The 21028-nt window shown below is 36.5% G+C and overlaps 2 protein-coding genes across 2 annotated transcripts; both read left to right on the forward strand.

Annotated features, from left to right (window-relative positions):
• The first annotated feature begins 369 nt into the window (after positions 1-369).
• LOC130746449 (linoleate 13S-lipoxygenase 3-1, chloroplastic-like) lies at positions 370-5819 on the forward strand. The gene is made up of 8 exons (XM_057599077.1): positions 370-964; positions 1314-1594; positions 2311-2551; positions 2910-3239; positions 3697-3890; positions 4002-4303; positions 4406-4672; positions 4826-5819. Exons 1-8 carry the CDS (start codon positions 523-525, stop codon positions 5580-5582), a joined length of 2814 nt encoding a protein of 937 aa, XP_057455060.1. The 5' UTR covers positions 370-522; the 3' UTR covers positions 5583-5819.
• A 10910-nt stretch (positions 5820-16729) lies between these two features.
• On the forward strand, positions 16730-18003 carry LOC130744842 (uncharacterized). Its single transcript, XM_057597003.1, has 3 exons — positions 16730-17230; positions 17804-17819; positions 17945-18003. The coding sequence occupies exons 1-3, from the start codon at positions 16730-16732 to the stop codon at positions 18001-18003; spliced, it is 576 nt and encodes a 191-aa protein (XP_057452986.1).
• The last annotated feature ends 3025 nt before the right edge of the window (positions 18004-21028 follow it).

Below are 21028 nucleotides of genomic sequence, written 5' to 3' on the forward strand. Positions count from 1 at the left end.
TTATGTGCAAAGTCTAGATAACACTAAGTTGTGTAAATTAATAGATCTCGCGAGCCAAATCAGTTAAAACAACTAGCTAAGAATCTTTTCAAAAAAAAAAACTAGCTAAGGAGAGTGAATCATCATTTTGTGAGTCTCATAAGCAAAATCTAATGGCAATGTATATTTTAGATGTAAGAAACATTTTAGACACTAAAACTAACATTTGCAATATTTTCAAGGACAAAAGCAGGTTTAAGCCTACATAAATGGCTTTAATTATGTGCATTTTTGAGTTGGAAAATGTGGACGGTTAAATAAGAAAGGTTATTCATGTTTGTCACCTTTATTTAAATCAATTCTCCTCTCTTCTCTGTTATATATAAGAATTCAGAGCCAGCTAATTCCATTTCAAGTTTCAACCGACACCAAACACGCCACTAGCCTTCTCTCAACAGTTCCACTTTCTTTCATTGCACAGAACAGAGGAAGAAGAAGAAAAAATCCAGAGAAAGCAAAGAGAAAAACACAGTGAATGAAATCATGGGTTCTTCATTGCTAGAGAGATCCTTGTTTACTTCTTCATCTTCTCCCTTACGCAACAGTTTTCACCAGAAGCAGAGCGGGTTCTTGATCACCCCTGCGCAGCTGGTTCCTCTTGATAACAGAAGAGTGGTGAGATTCAGGAAGATTTCCAAGTTCCCTGTTGCTGCTATCAGTGAGGATTTGGTGAAGGGGTCTTCTTCTTCTTCATCTTCCTCATCCTCATCCTCTGCTCCTCTTTCATCATTTTCTTCACCTTCTCCTCTGCCTCCTCCTGTTCCTGAAGACAAACCGGTCAAATTCAAGGTCAGAGCTGTGGTCACAGTGAGGAACAAGATCAAAGAGGATTTCAAAGAATCAATCGCCAAACAGCTTGATGCTTTAACTGATAGGATTGGCAGGAACGTTGTTCTTGAGCTTTTCAGCACTGAAATTGATCCAAGTAAGATTTCCCTAATTTCTAAACATGATCACTTTCAATAATCCTTAATTTTAGGTTTCTAATTGGTTTTCGAGGCGGAGGTAGTTTATGTTGCAATGGTAAAAAGTGGTCTGTTACATTGGTAAAAAATGACTGTTTGAACCTTAAATTCAGAGCTGGATTCCTAGGAGTCATATATGCTTGACATTAATTACACCTGGGGTTGGGGTTAGAATTGCGATAGTAATTTAATACACAAATAATTTTGCATTTTTTTTTTCTAAGCTAATTTTTCTGATGTTAGTTGGAATAAATTTGAATTTTCTAGTATAATTTCCCTAATGGGTACTTATTTTTTTTGGCAATTCAGAAACCAAAGCTGCAAAGAAGAGTAAGGAAGCAGTGTTGAAGGATTGGGCAAAGAAATCCAACATCAAAGCAGAGAGAGTAAATTACACAGCTGAATTCATTGTGGACTCCAATTTTGGTGAACCAGGAGCAATTACTGTGATAAACAATCACCAGAAAGAGTTCTTTTTGGAAAATATTACTATTGAAGGATTTGCAAGTGGTGCAGTCCATTTCCCGTGCAACTCGTGGGTTCAAGCAAGAAAAGATCATCCTGGAAAGAGAATTTTCTTTTCTAACAAGGTACTAATTAATCTATTAATCTATCTTTGAAGTTTCAACACTTGTTTATTATAAGTAATAATCTGTTTATTATAAGTAATAATCTGTTTATTTCGTTAAATTAAATTTTCCTGTCATGATGATTGGGCCCATGAAATAGACAGTAGCCAATATGGCAATAATTTAATGTTTTTTTTTTCTGACTGTTTAATTGTTCCATTTTGAACGTGGAAATACGGTCAAAGCAATATTTATTCTTATTTTGAAGAATCTTGAAAAGGACAATAATATCTAAAAGTTCTTTTTACCCAAAGTCCATTTATTTTTTCAGTGCCAACTACTAGTAACATGTGATTTTCTTTTTTTTGATAAAAAGTAACATGTGATTTTTATATTTATATCATTATATGTTTTAAATCATTTACCTTAATAAACAGACAAAAGCTGAACCTTAAAAAAGGAATGGATCATGGAACCATATATTTTTGTCTATTCATGGGCCAAACCAAGCACCTATGAAATAACATATCAACTACAGTTCAATTTGATGCCCTTCCACTGAGGGTGAATGTGATGCTAAAATCTAATTACTATGATAAAAAAAATCTTCTAAAACTGTAGTAGAAGTTAAAAAGGATGAAAGGGAGTAACAAATTAATTATGATTATAATCTCCTTTCACTTTGGTATAATAAAAGTTTATAATTTGTTTATTTTCTTGTTGAATTATTTGAACAGCCTTATTTACCTGGAGATACCCCTGCTGGGTTAAGACTATTGAGGGAGAAAGAGCTGAGAAATCTCAGAGGTGATGGCAAAGGAGCTAGAAAATTATCTGACAGAATATATGACTATGAGATATACAATGACTTGGGAAATCCAGATAAAGGAGTTGACCTTGCTAGACCAGTTCTTGGAGGATCTGATATGTATCCATACCCAAGACGGTGTCGCACTGGCCGTGAACCAAGTGATACAGGTAATGATAGTAAATGGAAGGAAATATTTCACTACAAATGTTGCACAAAAACATGTTATCATCTTTAAGAGTTATGTTATTTACAACTTTCAATTGTGTGTAAAAAATTGGAAATCTGTATTGCAGACTGTTGTGCATTTTTTATTTATTTATAAGAGGGTATTCACTAGTTTGGTGAAAATTGAATTTAGGTGACCTTGATGTAATGCAGAATAACACTATGTTATGGATTGGATCAGTTTTTGTTCCTCATAATCAATTTTGAAATCAAGAAGCTTCCTAAGAATTGATAGCTTCAGAACTAATTGTGGAAAAATTTCCAAACATGTACTAAGCCAAATTTGATCGGGTGTTGCAGATATGTATTCAGAGAGTCGTGTGGAGAAGCCACAGCCTATGTATGTACCAAGAGATGAACGATTTGAGGAGTCTAAGCAGAACACCTTTGTTGTGAAGAGGCTTAAGGCAGTGCTCCATAGCTTAATTCCGAGCCTTAAGGCGAGCCTTTCTGTTAACAATCAAGACTTCAATGATTTCTCAGATGTTGATGGCCTTTACAGTAAAGGGTTGCTCATTAAGTTGGGGTTACAAGATGACCTTTTGAAGAAACTCCCACCAAAAGTTGTGACCAAGATCCAAGAATCCAGCCAGGGACTTCTTAAATATGATACTCCCTTGATCATACAAAGTGAGTAGGATCTTATTATGTCAATTTCTTGCCTTTTCCTTCAATTAGAAAATTTGGCTACACAATTTGACTTTTTTCTTTTACATAAACACAGTAAGATTTTGATTACGAGCTAATTTCAACAGATAGTAAGTTAAGCAATTCTAGGGGAATCAATAAGAATGGGATTTCAATTGCAAAATGTTATTTGGCCTTTAGTGTTTGTCAGATGAATTTCACCAAAAGAAGTTATCCTTGTCAGTTGCCAGGTTGCATGATCTTATTCCTTTAATTATATATACCTTTATGAGTGTGTTAACTTTTAATTATTATATGGAGAACTTTTGGAATCCGCATCCAATTGCTATTTTAAATGTTTCACATGTGGGTTTAGTATTGTAAATTGATATTTGAACTCAAGCTGATATCTTATATGATTTTCTTATTCAACTAATGATCTCACATGTCTAACTTGCAGAGGACAGATTTGCCTGGCTGCGAGATGACGAATTTGCCCGCCAAGCCATAGCTGGAGTTAACCCTGTTACCATTGAGAAGCTTGAAGTATTTCCACCTGTTAGCAAGTTAGACCCTGAAGTGTATGGTCCACTAGAGTCTGCTCTTAAAGAAGAGCACATTTTGAGCCAACTTAATGGCATGACTGTTCAAGAGGTACCCATCAAAGCCTTCATAAATTTAATAACCATGTTATGTAATCAAGTACCTTGTGTTCTTATAATACTTTACCTTCATTCACTAAATTTTTCTTTTTCTTTTTTGCAGGCAATAGATGAAAATAAGCTGTTCATTGTTGATTATCATGATGTCTACCTTCCATTTCTTGAAAGGATTAATGCCCTGGATGGTAGAAAATCATATGCTACCCGAACCATCTATTACTTGACTCCTCTTGGCACTCTGAAGCCTGTGGCTATAGAACTTAGCTTGCCTCCATCTGGACCAAGTTCGCGATCAAAACGTGTTGTTACCCCTGCTGTAGATGCAACTACTAATTGGACTTGGATGCTTGCCAAGGCCCATGTCTGCTCCAATGATGCTGGGGTGCACCAACTCGTCAACCATTGGTAAGCAAAGATCAAAATCTTCATGTATCTGTCAGTGATTTGAAGTATAATCTTGTTGGTTAACTTGATTGAATTTAATTTTCTTTGCTCAATTGTATATAGGTTACGCACACACGCCTGCACGGAACCATTTATATTGGCGGCTCATCGGCATTTGAGTGCTATGCATCCTATTTTCAAGTTATTGGATCCACACATGAGGTACACATTGGAGATCAACGCCTTGGCTCGCCAGAGCTTGATCAATGCGGATGGTATCATTGAGTCTTGCTTCACTCCCGGTCGCTACTGCATGGAGGTTAGTTCTGCCGCTTACAAAAACTTGTGGCGCTTTGACATGGATAGCCTCCCTGCAGATCTCATCCGCAGGTAAAATGTCCTAGAATCTTGGTAAATTTTACCAACTTGATTTTTATTGTAAAGAGACTTAACATTTTTCTTGGCGTGCAATTGGTGTTTGCTTTATTTGGTGTATCTAATAGCAAATAAATCTAACAAAGATTCTCTCTTTTCACATTGCAGGGGAATGGCAGTGCCTGACCCAACAGAACCACATGGTCTAAAGCTCACAATGAAAGACTACCCTTATGCAGAAGATGGGATACTAATCTGGTCTGCAATAGAAAATTGGATTCGTACCTATGTGAACTATTACTACCCACATTCAAGCATGATAAGCAATGATAGGGAGCTACAAGCTTGGTACTCTGAGTCAGTGAATGTGGGACATGCTGATAAGAGGCATGAGAGCTGGTGGCCCACATTGAACAACAGTGAGAATCTTGTCTCTGTCCTCTCCATTTTGATCTGGAATGCATCTGCACAGCATGCTGCTCTTAACTTTGGACAGTATCCTTATGGTGGTTATGTGCCTAATCGTCCCCCGATGATGCGAAGATTAATTCCAGAAGAAGGTGACCCTGAATATGCAAGTTTCCTAGCTGACCCTCAGAAGTATTTTCTGAATGCACTGCCTAGTGTGTTGCAGGCTTCAAAATACATGGCTATAATTGACACTCTCTCTACTCACTCACCTGATGAGGAGTACTTGGGAGAGCGGCAGCAGCCATCAGTTTGGTCCGGTGATGCTGATATCGTTGAGGCATTCTACGACTTCTCTGCACAGATCCAGCAGATAGAGAAGGTGATTGATAGTAGGAACTCCGACCGGAATCTAAGGAACCGTTGTGGTGCAGGGGTGTTGCCTTATGAGTTACTTGCACCTAGCTCTGGACCTGGTGTTACATGCAGAGGGGTTCCTAACAGTGTGTCCACATAAAAATATCCTTTAAGGTAATTAATAAATAATGGAGCCAGCTCACAATTTAATAAGCATTATGTTTGGCTTAGTAGTAACTACTATGGTCATTGATTCAGTTGAAGAAATGAAATGGCTCATTTTGTACTTAGATTTAATTTGATAAGTTATAGTAGATATTGGTAACTTAGTGTTGTATAGACTATCATAATTGAGATCAGTGGTGTTGGACTGTTTATAAAGTCATCATTACTATTAGTGGTTTCCAGTTTCTTTTGCATTATGTTGCAGTTATCGATTGCAAATATTAAGAGCTAATGGTCCATAAGCGTTGCAATTAGAGAATGCTAGGCATCTTCAAAGGAACTATTCCTTTATGTGTGACAAAATTTTCAGAAACTAAATATAACAAAAGGCATGCCAAACAAAGATAATCTAAAATGGCATTCATCTATTAAGGATAAAAAGATAACATGACGCATACATGTATATCTCTGCAAACTATCTGATATCTACGTGTATTTCACTATAATTTTCTTTTTTTTTTGGTAGTGATAGACCAAAATTAAATGTCATATCTCACAAAGAGTGTGTGGTCCATAAAATTCAACCAGCTACACTGGCCTGCCTACTTGGCAAAAGATAAGTGAGGAGGGTGGATGGTGTTGAAACTATGAAGAAGAAGAAGAAAGTAGAGGAAGTCTTGTAGGTAAAGTGGAAGTAAAATTCATAATGATTTCTGTATTTTACATTATTCAGTAGTTAACTTTATATATAGTAGAGTATAGGAATTGCATCTACTGCAAAAGTTGGAATATGCAGACCAAATATCCCAAGCTTGGATTGAAGCTGTTGAAAAGGTCTTAGTGCTAAACGTTTGGTATGAAGTTTTACAAGCATAATTTCATAAACCTTTTGGCAGGTTGCTTGAAAAATAAGGACTAGGTTGATAATTTGTTAGTGTTCAGTGTCATTTTGTTGGGGGTATAGTTTTGAAATCTAGACCGGACCAACTGATTGGACCAAGAGTTCGTCAAGTGATCGATCCATTTCAAAAAAAAAAACTGATAAATCTCAAAATTGGTGAGAATCAAACAAGAACCCGTCAGAAAATCGAAAACTCTAATTAGATTTGGCGAAGAAACCGGTCATATCCAATACAAGCATGAACTTATCCCAACACGCATGACCCAACTGCCACCTCACACCCATGCTACCTGAGGTTAAATTGGACTTATGTGGCCCAAATTTTGCATCTTCATTTTCACATTGGCTGCTTGGACTCATGTTTAATTGAACTTGACTGTTGAGGAGCATTGAGCAGATAACTAAGATTCAGTGATAAAGAAGGAGAAACTTTTTAATAGTTTGCACAAAGATGGAGAGCTCTTGTGGCGTAGGTCCAACCACCTTCAATCCAGTCTGAATTACGCTCATATGTCTTGGCATTGTTAGAACTTAGAAGCACCTTATGCCAGTGCTACGGTTAGGGCCTTATATTGAGACTTCATTAGCTTAGTCCTACAAGAGGTGGATTGAGATGATGGTGATGAAAGGAGGGGAAGTTGCTAGTGAATAATGTGGAGAACAGCTAATGAAGTGTTTTCCCACCAAGGAAAAAGTATTAGAATATAAAACATGGTACATTATGCTACTAATTGCAGCACCGCAAAGTTGTAGTAGTAATTTATTCACAACAAATTAACCTGCAAAGTTATCTCCAATTGGTAAATCCTCAAATGTTGAAAACTTGCAATACTTAATGATTAAAAATATATCTTCAAAAAAAAATGATTAAAAGTATATTTTATTGTAAAAGCCCATCCATGTACCATTCTATATTTCTATGTATGAAGTGCATATTTGGGTTGACAATTAATTCAATGTCACATATCTCAATGCATCAACTAACTGAAAAGTTAGAATTTATTACATTAGAATTAATTAAATAGAAGAAGCATGATTTTAATATTATGCTTTAACGTGAATCCACGTTGAATTTAAGAAGAAATTTAGAGACACATTAAATTCAGTATGCGGATTTGTAATCTATCTTGGGCAGAGATAACTCTCACCTCCATCAAAGTGAGTGTGAGTTGCATTTTGAAATTTATTATATTGTGTATTGTTTATGTTCTTAATTATAATTCCTTTAAAAAAATTGGTCTCCCTTAATATGAGACCCCCTATTAATTTCATGAAAAAATCATTATCTTTTTCCATATTTATCCATTGCATTTATTAAGAGAGAGTTAGATATTTTTTATAGGCAAATGCTTTTTTTGTGTGTAAGACAGGTGTCTTCCTTTAGAAGTAATCTTGTTCGAGCCGGGAACATCCACATCATGGTGAGGCTAACTCTCCCAGCAGAGGTTTTTTCCATCCACAAGACTCGAAATCAAGCCCTTGCTTAAAGGGAATCAAGCATGTACCAATTGAACCAACCACCCGTTGGTTGATAGGAAAATGTTAGTTGTTAATAAACTGAATAAATTAATCTTCCTCAAAGTTCGAACTCTAGACCCTTCACCATCTCAAACCCTTATGTCCTCTAACTCTTACCACTTGAGCTAACCTTTAGGGGACAAGAGAGACTTAGATAACATTAAAGAGATAGTGATAGACTATATAACCTTTTTAAAATCAATACATTAACTAGTTTCATTACATATTTTCTTAATAAGCGTAATTGTGCCTAATCAATCTTATAATTAGGAATTAGGAACTGAGAGAGTACTATATATCAATCTTTTAAAACTATTTGCTACATAGCATACATAATCTCGTTCCTTTTTTCCTGCAGCAAGGAGCATAGCCAGTTCAACTCATGAAATGGATGCTCTCGTAGGTATAATGTGCGTTTTCCTCCTAAAGCTAGAGTTGGTTGGCCGGACCAGCTTCTGACTGTGCGCGTGCTCATGTAATTTTATCTACTACACAAATATAAATTATCTCTTTAAATGATGTTTTATTATTTGTCACACAAATAAAATTGTGTCATGTCTGTCGAAAACACTCATATAAGATTATAAGGTAGCGTTTGGTGATGAAATAATTTTATTGATGTCATATTAATGTGTGGTTTTTTTTTTAACTATAGACGTAGCACAATTTTTTTTTGGAAAAAAAAAAGATATCATTTCAATTTTTTTCTATAATAATAACGAGTGTTGTAGATTTGAAACTAATCCAATCTATAGTGAATATTTGCCACACAAGTCCATCAGGCCCATTTTCCTTTGAGGGTCTGTCAGTCTAGTTATTGGAAGAATTCTTTAAGGAGGAAGAAGGAATTTGCAAAAAAAAAGGAAGAAGAAGAATACTTTGTTTGCGGCTTATAGAAATCAAACATTCACTTTTTAGCAATACAACCGACGCTCATTGGGTCAAAAATTTCTATTTTAGGTAAGTTTTATGTCATTACCAAAAATGTTTCTTCCACACCTCTCCACCTGGTGGAGAGAGAAATGAAGAGATAAGAGAGAGTTGTTAAAAGATATAATATGTGATATGACGGAAAATGTATAAAAAGAAAGAAAAAAGAGTGAAAATGATATGTAAGAGAAAGACAGATGTAAGTATATTATTACTTTATCACTACAAGTAAAATAAGTTACTTATTTTTAATAAATTTATATATAAGTAAAATAAGTTTTATATCACTATAAGCAAACTCTCACAGTTCACACTTCACTGAAGAAACCAGGAACACCACTATGAGTCCTAATTTCAAGTAGCAATTCACTTGCACTATTAAGTTATTCATCATCAACTAATCAGATAAAATTTATTTAGTTTAGAGAGCAGGTTCAATGGGTCAATATGAAATTATGAACACTGAAGAAGAGTAAAAAAAAATTTGCTTTTCTATATACTAGAAATTAAACCCGTGCGTTGCACGGGTTTGTTTTTAAGTTATGTGTCTATTATTTGTTAAAATAATTTATATGAAAAATTATTGAATAGTAGATAATTAAAAATATGATAAAATATGTAATGTAATTACATTAATGAAGCTCAATAAAAATATAATTGGACGCTAATTTTTTAGTTTTTTTTAATAAACATTTGGTACCGGTCACCCTTTTTGATATATCGATAGATTCGATATTTAGTTACAATTAAGGCTCCTCATCCTCCCAGAGTATATTATGTGGGGATTGAACTCGAGAGTTTTTCACACACACTCAGCCTGCGTTGTCAACTGAGCTACCCGTCTTGGATTAATTTTTTAGTATATTAAAGCACATATTTTATATTTTATGTTTCTTTAATAAAAATTATTTTCAATTTATTTGGTGATTATATGTTTAAATAGTAATGCACTCTCAATATTAAGTAAATGATGAAAACATATAATTAGAGCTGAATAAGTAAGTCTGTGTTTGTGTAAAATCATCTACAAAAGTTAAAAGACTTTTATAAAGTGGTATTTATCTCTTGCTTTCATGTTTTAACCATAAAAGTAGTGTTTTTAGTTGAAACTTTATGGGAAGTGTACTAATGAAAGTTTTATGTCGAAACATATTCTCAGTGACACATAAAATTTATACTATTTATTGCATAATGAGAACTTAATTAGTTAATATGCAGCTTGTAAGAGCATATATATTTTTAACTTAATTATGAATTAAGATAATAATTTATCTTATTCGATAAATTTTTATAGTTTTATAGAAAGTAAAAAATTATAAAACCTCATAAGACAATTTAAAAACACACCTAATGAATGTCTACTACAATGGTTAAAATTAACTTTTTGGATCCCTGAAATTCCGTCCTTAAGGAATGCACTTTATGATATACCTGTAACTTTCACTACACTTGAGTAGAATATGATTCCCTCAGTAGAGGATACATGTGGTTAACACGAATAAATTATACGGACTTAGATAAAAAAGATTCTTAAGCTCGTGTAGCATAATAATGTGCAAAAGTAAAAGTTGGTTAAGAATGATTGTTATTTTTTATCAATGAAGAAATATTGTAGCTATATCAAATATGATGTCATTTAGGAACTTTATTAAATACTTCATTGCATACTAAATTCTTAGTCTATTTTAGATGAGTGCAACACTGATAAACCTCATAGGAGATTATAAACTCATATTAAATATTATTAGAAAACATATTTAAAATGAAAATTACAACTAACCAAAAAAATTAAAATTAAACTATATTGACAAATAAATTTAATTTAATTATTCTATTATTTTTTATAACTAACATGAAATGCATAACATATTTAATATATATCTCCTAATTTAATTAACTTAGTTGTTTTTAATTTATTTATCATCATATATGTAGTTAAATAGAAAAACTACTCTAGCAACAATGATAAACCTCATATGAGGTTATAAACTCATATTAAATATTATTAGAAAACATATTTTAAATAAAAATTATAACTAAACAAAAATTTTAAAATTAAACTATTTTGACAAATAAATTTAATTAAATTATTCTATTGTTTTTTATAACTAACTTGACATGCATAACATATTTAATATATATCTCCTAATTTAATTAACTTAGTTTTTAATATATTTAATTTATTTATCATCATATATGTAGTTAAATAGAAAAATTACTCTATCATAATTTTAACTATCAATAAGATGGATGGACTCTCTGCTAGGGTTTCCGTGCGGCGGCTGACGTAACCTTTTCCTTACCTTTCTGTACGGCGGCTCCTGGGTTTCAGTGTTGCCTGTCGTGGGGCCCTTGCTATTTCTGGATTTTCTCCTGTAGTGATCTCTTGCTATCCGTCAACTATGGATGATGGGAAGGAGATCGTTTTCTCAGATGATGAGAATGAGTTGTTGGATGTTACGCATGTTCTGGAAAGTGCTGCTGCGTCTACGGATGCTTGGCTGGTAGGGAGGGTGCATAACCGTCTCCCTGTGAATCCTAGGGTGTTTTCAAACTCTCTTTTCAATCTGTGGCAGACAAAGGAGAAGTTTGAGATTAGAGAGTGGGCTACAAATCTCTATGTTTTCAAATTCGCAAGTGTGCGGGATCGTGATCGCATCCTTCGTGCTGGGCCTTGGAGTTTTGATAAGTTTGTCTTGGTGTTGAAGGAGTTGCAGGTGGATGATAACCCAGCAACGGTTCCCCTGGATGTCACCCCGTTCTGGGTCCAAGTGCATGATCTTCCAGCAGGTTTACACACGGCGGAGTTGGCAAAGCTCTTGGGTGACTATCTGGGTGGCTTTATTGAGTGGGATGGATCAAGTGCTAGGCGAGGCGGAGCTTTCCTACGTGTTAGGGTGGTTGTCAATGTCACTAAGCCTCTTAAGCGTGGAAAGAGATTAGGTCGGGGACCTAAAGATCCTTTATCAGTTCGCTTCAAGTACGAGCGCCTGTGCAATCTGTGCTATAAATGTCGACTTCTGGACCATTTCATGAAGGATTGTCTAGTGGGCAAGCAGCATGAGGGAGATGGGAAGGTTCCTCTTCCGTTTGGGCCATGGATCAAGGCGGAGACAAGTAGATCGTTTCAAGGTGGCTGGGACAAAGGGCCACAGCCAGCGCAGCAACAACGCCAGTCACCAGTGGTATCTGAAGCGTCTGATTCACGTAATGTCGACCTGCATGCGAAACAGGGAGGAGAGGACCTCTCGGAAGTGTCATATATGTTGGACAACAAGATGAAGGGAGCGATGAGTACAGAACAAGAAGGAGAAGATACCTTTGGCAAACGTTTGAATAATAGGAAACGAAGTGCAACAGATATGATGCTTGATGATACTGTTCAACCACCAAAGAAGTTACTTAATGATGCTATATCGGCGGAGACTGCTGGTCAGCTCCGCCGACAGCCATGAAACTCTTATCGTGGAACTGCCGTGGGTTTGGGAACCTAGAGGCAGTGCGGGCTTTTCACAAGCTCATCCACACACAAGATCCCGATGTTATTTTCTTGTCAGAAACACGTAAATCGGTAACGGAGATGCAGCGTATGCGTCGACGTGGGGTCCTTGCTAATGTCTTTGCAGTAGGTTGTCGTGGCCATTCCCGTGGGGGTGGTCTGTGTTTGTTTTGGCGTGAGGAGGCGAGTGTCCAAATTCTTTCTTCCTCATCCAATCATATTAATTTTTTGGTTCCTATGGAGTCATCTGTGATGAATGTGCAGTTTGCTCAGGTTTCTGCACTTTATGGTTTCCCGGAGACTCAAAATAAATGGAAAACTTGGGATTTAATACATTCTTTGAAGCCTGCAGATGGTAGCCCGTGGCTCTGTTGTGGCGATTTCAATGATGTCTTGTCCTCGGAGGATAAGAGAGGTGGTGAGCCGGTGAACTTGGCCCATTTACAGCTTGTTCACGATGCGCTCTCAGAATGTGGATTGGAAGACCTGGGTTTCTTTGGCGACCCTTATACCTGGTCTAACAACAGGTTATTGCCTCATACGATTAATGAAAGACTTGACTTTGCTCTTATAAATCAGTCTTGGAAGGTGTCGTGGAATTTTTCACAGGTCAAGCATTTGCCCCGTTACCAATCAGACCATAACCCTCTGTTGGTTCTCTTTGATGTCTCTCCCAGCGTTGTTAATGAAGGCCATAAGCGCCAGTTTCGGTTTGAACAATTATGGCTCTCCGAGTGGTCTGAATGCCAGGAGGTGGTGCACTCGGTATGGGACAGGGGTGAACTTGGTCTCGCTGCTCGTTTACGGGCCCTTGGTTCTAGCTTGGGTGAGTGGGGTAACCAGAAATTTGGCCACTTCAAGAGAGATATTCGCCGGTTGCAAGAGCGGCTCACTGCCCTACAGTCTAGTGATCGCACGGAAGAGGTCCGTAAGGAGATCTTTGCGGTTGAGCAGGAATTGAATGAGTTGTTGAAGCTTGAGGAGATGTGGTGGTCTCAAAGGTCCCGAGCTTCTTGGCTAGAGCATGGGGACAAAAACACACAGTTTTTTCATCGTAAGGCTACTCAAAGATCCTCTAGAAACCGTGTTACCAAGATTCGGGATGATCATGGAGGGTGTTTTGACAAACAGGTCGATATAGCTCGGGTTTTTGTGGAGTACTTTGCTGATTTATTTTCCACCTCTCATCCTACCAAAATTGAGGAGGCCACAGATTTGGTTCGGGGTCATCTTTCTGACCGGCATCGAGCTATCTTGTCCTCCCCTTTTTCCAGAGCGGAGGTATGCTTCTCTTTGAAACAAATGCATCCGACTAAGGCCCCGGGGGTTGATGGTTTTCCTGCTCTTTTTTATCAGAAGTTTTGGGATATTGTTGGAGAGGATGTTCTTTCTTTTGTTCTATCTATTCTTAATGATGGTATGTCTCCTGCTTCTATTAATCACACTTTGATTTCCCTGATTCCTAAGGTGAAGAAACCTGGTCATGCTAGTCAATTCCGCCCTATTAGTTTGTGTACTGTGATCTACAAGCTGGTGTCTAAGTGCATAGCTAATAGGTTGAAGGAGATCTTGTCTGATATTGTGGGGGAGGCTCAGAGTGCTTTTGTTCCGGATCGGTTAATTACGGATAATGCGTTGATTGCCTTCGAATGTTTCCACTACATGAAGAAGCGAATAACGGGGAATAAGGGGTTGATGGCCTTAAAGTTGGATATGGCGAAGGCGTATGATAGGGTGGAGTGGAATTTCCTGGAGAGTGTGATGCTTAAAATGGGGTTCCCGGTGAGTTGGGTGGGCTTGGTGATGAGGTGTGTGGTGTCTGTGACTTTTTCTGTGCTTGTTAATGGACAACCTTCCTCTCCTTTTGTGCCACATAGAGGGTTGAGGCAAGGTGATCCGCTATCTCCATATCTCTTTATCCTTTGTGGGGAGGTGTTTTCCGCTATGCTGCAACGGGCTGTGGAAGTAAAATCTTTGCATGGTGCACGATTGGCCCATGGGGCCCCTATTATTTCTCACCTGTTTTTTGCTGATGACAGTGTAATCTTTACTCGAGCAACTGTGGAGGAGGCGACAGTGGTTTCTTCCATCTTAAAGTTTTATGAGGAGGCTTCTGGCCAGAAAATCAATCTTGAGAAGTGTCAACTCTCTTTTAGCCGTAATGTGCGTTCTAATAGAATTGATGAGCTTGTGGGGCTGTTGGGTATGAAGGCTGTTGAGAGCTATGACAAGTATTTGGGTCTTCCAACCATCATTGGGAAGTCCAAATCTCAGGTTTTTGCTTTTGTCAAGGAGCGAGTCTGGAAGAAACTTAAAGGTTGGAAGGAGAGGGTGTTGTCTAAGGCTGGTAGGGAGGTTCTTATTAAATCAGTGGTTCAGGCAATACCGACTTATGTTATGAGTTGCTTTGCTCTTCCAAATTCACTTTGTGAGGAGATTGAGAGAATGATCAGTAGGTTCTTTTGGGGGGGGAGATGTATCTACTAGGAGTATGCATTGGATGAGGTGGGAGCGGCTGGCAAAGTCTAAGGCTATTGGGGGTCTTGGATTCAGGTCGTTTAAAGCTTTTAACACAGCTTTGTTAGCAAAGCAATGGTGGCGTATTATGACATGTGAGGATTCGTTGATGGCCCGTGTGTTCAAAGCTATCTATTTCAGGCGCAATTCTCTTCATCAGGCTCAGCTTGGCTACCGCCCCAGCTATGCTTGGAGGAGTATCTTTGAAGCTCGTTGGGTGATTGATCGGGGTTGTTTCTGGAAGGTTGGTAGGGGTGAGCAGGTTCAGGTTTGGGAGGATCGATGGGTTCCAGTTGCTGGTGATTTTAAGGTGGTCTCGGGTAGGAATGTGGCACCTATGCTTCATTCTGTTGCTGATTTGATTGACCACGATCGTGTGCGCTGGAAGGAGGGTCTCGTGCGTCATATTTTCTCATCTTATGAGGCCTCTATGATCCTGCAAATTCCCCTATCTTTGTCATCTCTGAATGATGTGCTGGTTTGGGGTGCTACTCATGATGGTTTTTACACTACTAAGTCAGCTTACCGCTTCATTATGGAGTCTGAGGAAGTAAACGGTGCAGCTCCTTCAGGTAGCCATGGTAATGCGGCTGTTTGGAAGAGTGTGTGGCGGGGGAAGTCAGTGCCTCGGTGTAAGGAGCTAGCATGGCGCCTTTGCCATGGTTTTCTTCCTACCCGTGTGGCTTTGCGGCGGCGAGGAGTGGATGTTGATGTGATTTGTCCAATGTGTGGCGAGGCTGAAGAGTCTCTAGAGCATGCTCTTTTCTTCTGCTCCACGGTTGTTCCGGTTTGGCTCCGCTCACCTTTTCCTTTGGACTTTCGTGAGGGTTGTCCTGCTGGGTTTACGTTTGAAAGCTGGTTGATGCGTTTAGCCTCTTTGGATGATGAGTGGGTGATGGATGTCGTTCTTACGATGTTGTATACGGTGTGGGCACGGCGTAACATGTGGGTCTTTGATGATCGTTGGTTAACCTTGGAGCAGGTCCTGGTGCGTGCAAACTCTATGCGTGTGGTGCCTTTGGAGCCAGATATTCCTGTGTCTGCTGCTCATGTTAACCGTCTTGGTACTGGGAATGTTTGGCAACCTCCAAGTGTTGGGGTGGTGAAGATTAACACAGATGCGTCATATAAAGCTTTGGAGGGGGTGGGTCTTGGGATGGTGGCTCGGAATTCGCGTGGGGAGATCCTTGCCTGCGCGTCCGCGAAGCGAGAAGGGGCTTCATCAGCTGCAGTTGCAGAGTCTTTGGCTCTCCGGTGGGCTATGATGCTTGCAATCGACTTGGGGTTTATGGCTGTTGTCTTTGAAACGGATTGTGATGTTCTTCATGGTGCTTGGCAACGTAAAGGGAAGGATAGATCTTATTTGGGCTCGGTTATTGCTGATTGTTATAATATGCTTTCGTCATTTCGTTCTTTCGAATTTGTGCTCATCCGTAGAACTGCTAATAAAGCTGCGGATTGTTTAGCTAAGTTTGCTCTTTCTAATTTTTGTAATGTTTGGCTTGAGGAATGCCCAGCTTTATTGGAGCCTTTCCAAACTGCTGATGTAAACTTTGCTACTTTCGATTAATAACATCAGCTGCTTTTTATCAAAAAAAAACTATCAATAATTATTCGGTGTCAGTTACTACAGCCTTTCGCGTCAAAGGGTGGATCAGACAAGCTGTTTTGGAAAGGGGATGAGATGGGTATTTATTCGGTGAAGGGTTTATGCAGTGCATTGGAAGAAAAGTAGTTTACAGAAGCTGGTTGGGTGGTCTCAAGACAATTGAGAAAAATGGTGCCCGCAAAGGTATCGACTTTCTTGTGGCAATTGCAACTGGACCGAGTGGCAACTAAGGCTGGCCTTTTGTCACGAGGTTTCAGCCTTCCAGATGAGGGGGTTTGTGGGTTGTGTGTGGCAGAATTAGAGTCCTCATCTCATCTTTTTCTGTACTGCAAGGTGATATGGCAAATGTGGTGTGAAGTCATAAAGAGAGAAGGCAATTGCTGGGTCATGCCTCAATCAGTAAAGGACCTTTTGCTGTTGTGGCCAGAGCTGAAGGTTAAGTCTGATGGGGTCTTGTGGGATATGACTCCCTTTGCGTTGTGCTGGTCGGTGTGGGTGAAGCGCAATGATATGGTGTTTAATGATAAGGGATTTAGTGCTGAAGCTGTTTGGGATATGCATATTGCTCGTATCACAGGATGGGTGAAAGCTTGGTGGCATCATTGTCCTTACAGTGCAAGTCAATTTGTCATGGGAATCCAGCATATTTCGATGCCTAAAAATAAGAAGGTACGTCCGGTGCAGCAGTGGGTTCCTCCCGTTGAGCCAATCCTGAAATTTAATGTGGACGGGTCTTCACTGGGAAGTCCAGGCAGGAGTGGTGTGGGGGGGGGGGGTGTTGAGAGATTATCGGGGGGGTAGCACTGGGGTATTTTGCTTTGGAGGTGGGTCAGATGTGGGCTTTTGAGGCGGAGGTACATGCAATTTATCACGCTCTCTTGTTCTGCCAGCAGTTTAATATTACAACGGTAGTCATCGAAAGAGACTCGAAAGTAGCAGTTGGTTGGGTGGGAAGTAATGCGCGGAGACCATGGAGGCTTTTCCAACTACTGTATAAAATTGACCAGCTTTTATCTTCAGTGAATTGTATAGGTGTCAGGCATCTCCTAAGGGACGTAATGAGGTCGCTGATTTTTTGGCCAAGAGTGGGAGGGATGGAAGAGTGGTGCTGTGGCAGATGTGTAGTTGATATATTCTGTTACTAATATATTGCTGCTGCAAGGGGATGGCGTTTTATATGTAGATCAATTGCCTTGCTGCAATTCATTACTGATATGGCTAAATTCTTCTCTGGTGTTGAAGGGTAAAAGTATTGCAGGTAATGTTACAAATGCCTGCGAGTAGTACTGTATTGATTGGTGGATTTTTATTTGCTGCACTATGGGAGATACGTGACAGAAGGGGAGTTCATGGATCTCTTTGTTTTTTTTAATGGTTATGAAGATGGGGATTTAGCATGGTTCATTGGAATGGTCGATGACAGCTCCATATGGAGGATATAATTAGTGCAATGGGATCAGAAATTGTCTTGCTTCAAATTGTTGGTCCAGAACTTTAGCATGTAGTTGGGTTATATGTACTTAGCAACTGGGAAGCCGTTGTTCAGATTTATGTAAGGGATGACCAATTTGAGATTTTGGTACTCTTTTTCCTTATTTAGGATTTTTCCCACAAGATTTTTCCTAGGAAGGTTTTAATGAGGCCCTATCTCAAAGTCTTTTTGTGGTCATAGGGAGGGGTTTCATTTGCACTCTTTAGAGGAGCAGGTTTTGTTCAGATTGTAGAATCTTCTTGTTTAGCCTAAATTATGGCAATCAATAATATGAGTTATGTTGTAAAAAAAAAACTATCAATAATTATTTAATAACAAATATTTATTAATTTTAAATCTATTTTATCTAAAATAATTAATTATAAATATTATTTTTAATTAATTAATTTTAATTCTTAATATTTGTCAACTCAAGTTATTTTTTAAAAATTATAAATATTATTATTTCATATAGATATTTTTGTGAATATTTAATGTAGGTAGTTGAATGGCTTTTGACAATACAATTTTTCTTCAGTTTTTAATTTTATTATTTAATATACTTATTACAAAGATAATTTGTTATTACTTAATTGCATTATAATGCATGCAATCTTTACTAATGCATTTAATGTAATGGTTCAAGTGTGCTTCACTTATATACTAGAAATTATACCCGTGCGTTGCACGGGTTTATTTATAATTTTTAAAAATAATATATGATTATTATAGTTTTAATAAATATATAAATATTAAAATATGTGTAATCATATAATATAATAAATTAAATAATAATGGAGGTGAGACATTTCATTGAATAGAATTCGAGTTTACTCAAATTTAATAATTGATAGTTTTTTAAAAAGAAAACTGTATTGAAACACAATAAAAATGAGAACAACCTTCTTATTTAGATAATTGCATTTGATCATAACATACTCATATCTGTTGTTCCCTACCACACCCTTGATTTGCCAAAAAGTTTGTCAGAGTGACGCAATACATGCACCACACCAACACACTGAATTATAGACATCTAATGATCTATATGATTAAATACATGTTCCAATTTTCTTGACCTCCTATCTCCCCTAGACACTCATCCAACCCTAAGAAGGAATCACTCTCAACCACCACATTTGAAAATTTAAATTGCTGGAAAAATAACAAAGCATGTAACACTTCTTGAACCTTCGTCAAAAGCCCACAACATTTTAGTTCTTTTTGTAAAGTAATCTGAAACCTCCCCTTCTTGATCCCTCAAAACCATGCCAATACCACTCACCATTGGGTTCCCTTTCGACGCCCCATCCACATTAAACTTCAAAACAGTGGCTGACGTTGACTCCCGGCCAATACATTGTTCATGGCATCTTTTGTTTTCATGGCCATTCAATACGCTCAAAGCCTCTAGCAAACTGTTCCAAATCATATCGACAATCATTCCACTTCCCCTTGACCCACCAAAACACACAAACCAAGCAATAGTCTCATATATGTTGAAGAGAAATAACTTTGTTATTAAACACCGTGCATTTCTCTCTAGACTCTTGTAATTGATATTAAATAATTAGTATTGAAGCAGTCTTAATATTTTATTCATTTGAAAATATAGAAATTCATTATGTGAATTTGAAATATATTCAAGTACTAAGTTTTTAATATCATAAATAAGTTATAATGACATATTTTTTACACTTTATATCCACAATAAAGTAATTTTAACTTTTTATAATAAGAAATGATTTTTTAGTGTAAAGAATTATTTATTAGACTTAAATTTATTCAACTTTGGTCATAGTTATTTTACTATGTTATTCTTTCTCAAGACATTTCTACTAATATATAATAAATCAAAAATTATATTTTAAGAATTTTTTCAACGAATACTCACACATTATAGTTAACGGTAAATACCGATAGAGTGCCATTTTTTATTTAAAGACTACTTTTTCTTAATTATTTTTAATAAATATTATTTATTATAATTAATTTTAACTCTCAATATTTTTTTATATCAAAATATTACTTAGTTTTATATTAATTTTCTCCCCTTCAATTTATGATTGATAATTAATATTCTATGTTTTTTTTAATTAATATTGGATAAACTATTTTCTTATAAGTAACTGAAATTTATAATTAATTGATAATACAATTAACACAAACATGAGTTTTTTATTATTTAATGTATTTTCTATTTTTACTATTTAATATATAGTACTGCCATATGATTTAATGTATTTTTTTATACTTGATGATTTTTTTCCTAAAATAAAGAAATATTTGTATTATTTAGTATAGGTAGCTAAATAGTCTTTAGTTAATTTCTTTCAGTTTTCAATCTTTATATTTAATGTATTTAATAAAAAATTATAATTTAATTCAAAGGTTACATCATATTGGCATTTGTAAAGTCAAAAAACAAAATGATTGAGATGTTTCAAAAGTTACATTATATTTGAAAGTTGAATAGAAATTTAATTTTTTTAACTTTATTGTTTAATGCATTTAATACTTATAGCTCAAGTGAGCTTTACATATATATATATATATATAGATAGATATTGATAGATATGTAGATATAGATATAGATAGATAGATATAGATAAATATAGATAGATATTTTTTTTTGGAAAAACCAAATATTATATATATATATAAATAATTACTTTGGGAAATAAGAGCCCCAAGTACAATATAGATAGATATATATTGATAGAATTTTTTTTATTTTAAAAGTATTTTATCTAAATTATTTATTAATAAATATTATTTTGTTTTTTTTATTTTTTAAATTTGTCAAATGCAAAGCTCAAGTCAATTTTTAGTCTAGGAATGTTGTTATTTAATATAAGTAGTTGAATAAGTTTTTATAATACAATTTTTTTCAGTTTTTAGTTTATTAAATTTTTTATTTTTTAATGTATTTAATATAAAGGTATGTGAGCTTTTATGATTTAATACATTAATTGCATGCAAAAACACAAGTGTGC

Source organism: Lotus japonicus, chromosome 3 (assembly GCF_012489685.1).
Source record: "Lotus japonicus ecotype B-129 chromosome 3, LjGifu_v1.2".
Taxonomy (NCBI): Eukaryota; Viridiplantae; Streptophyta; class Magnoliopsida; order Fabales; family Fabaceae; genus Lotus; species Lotus japonicus.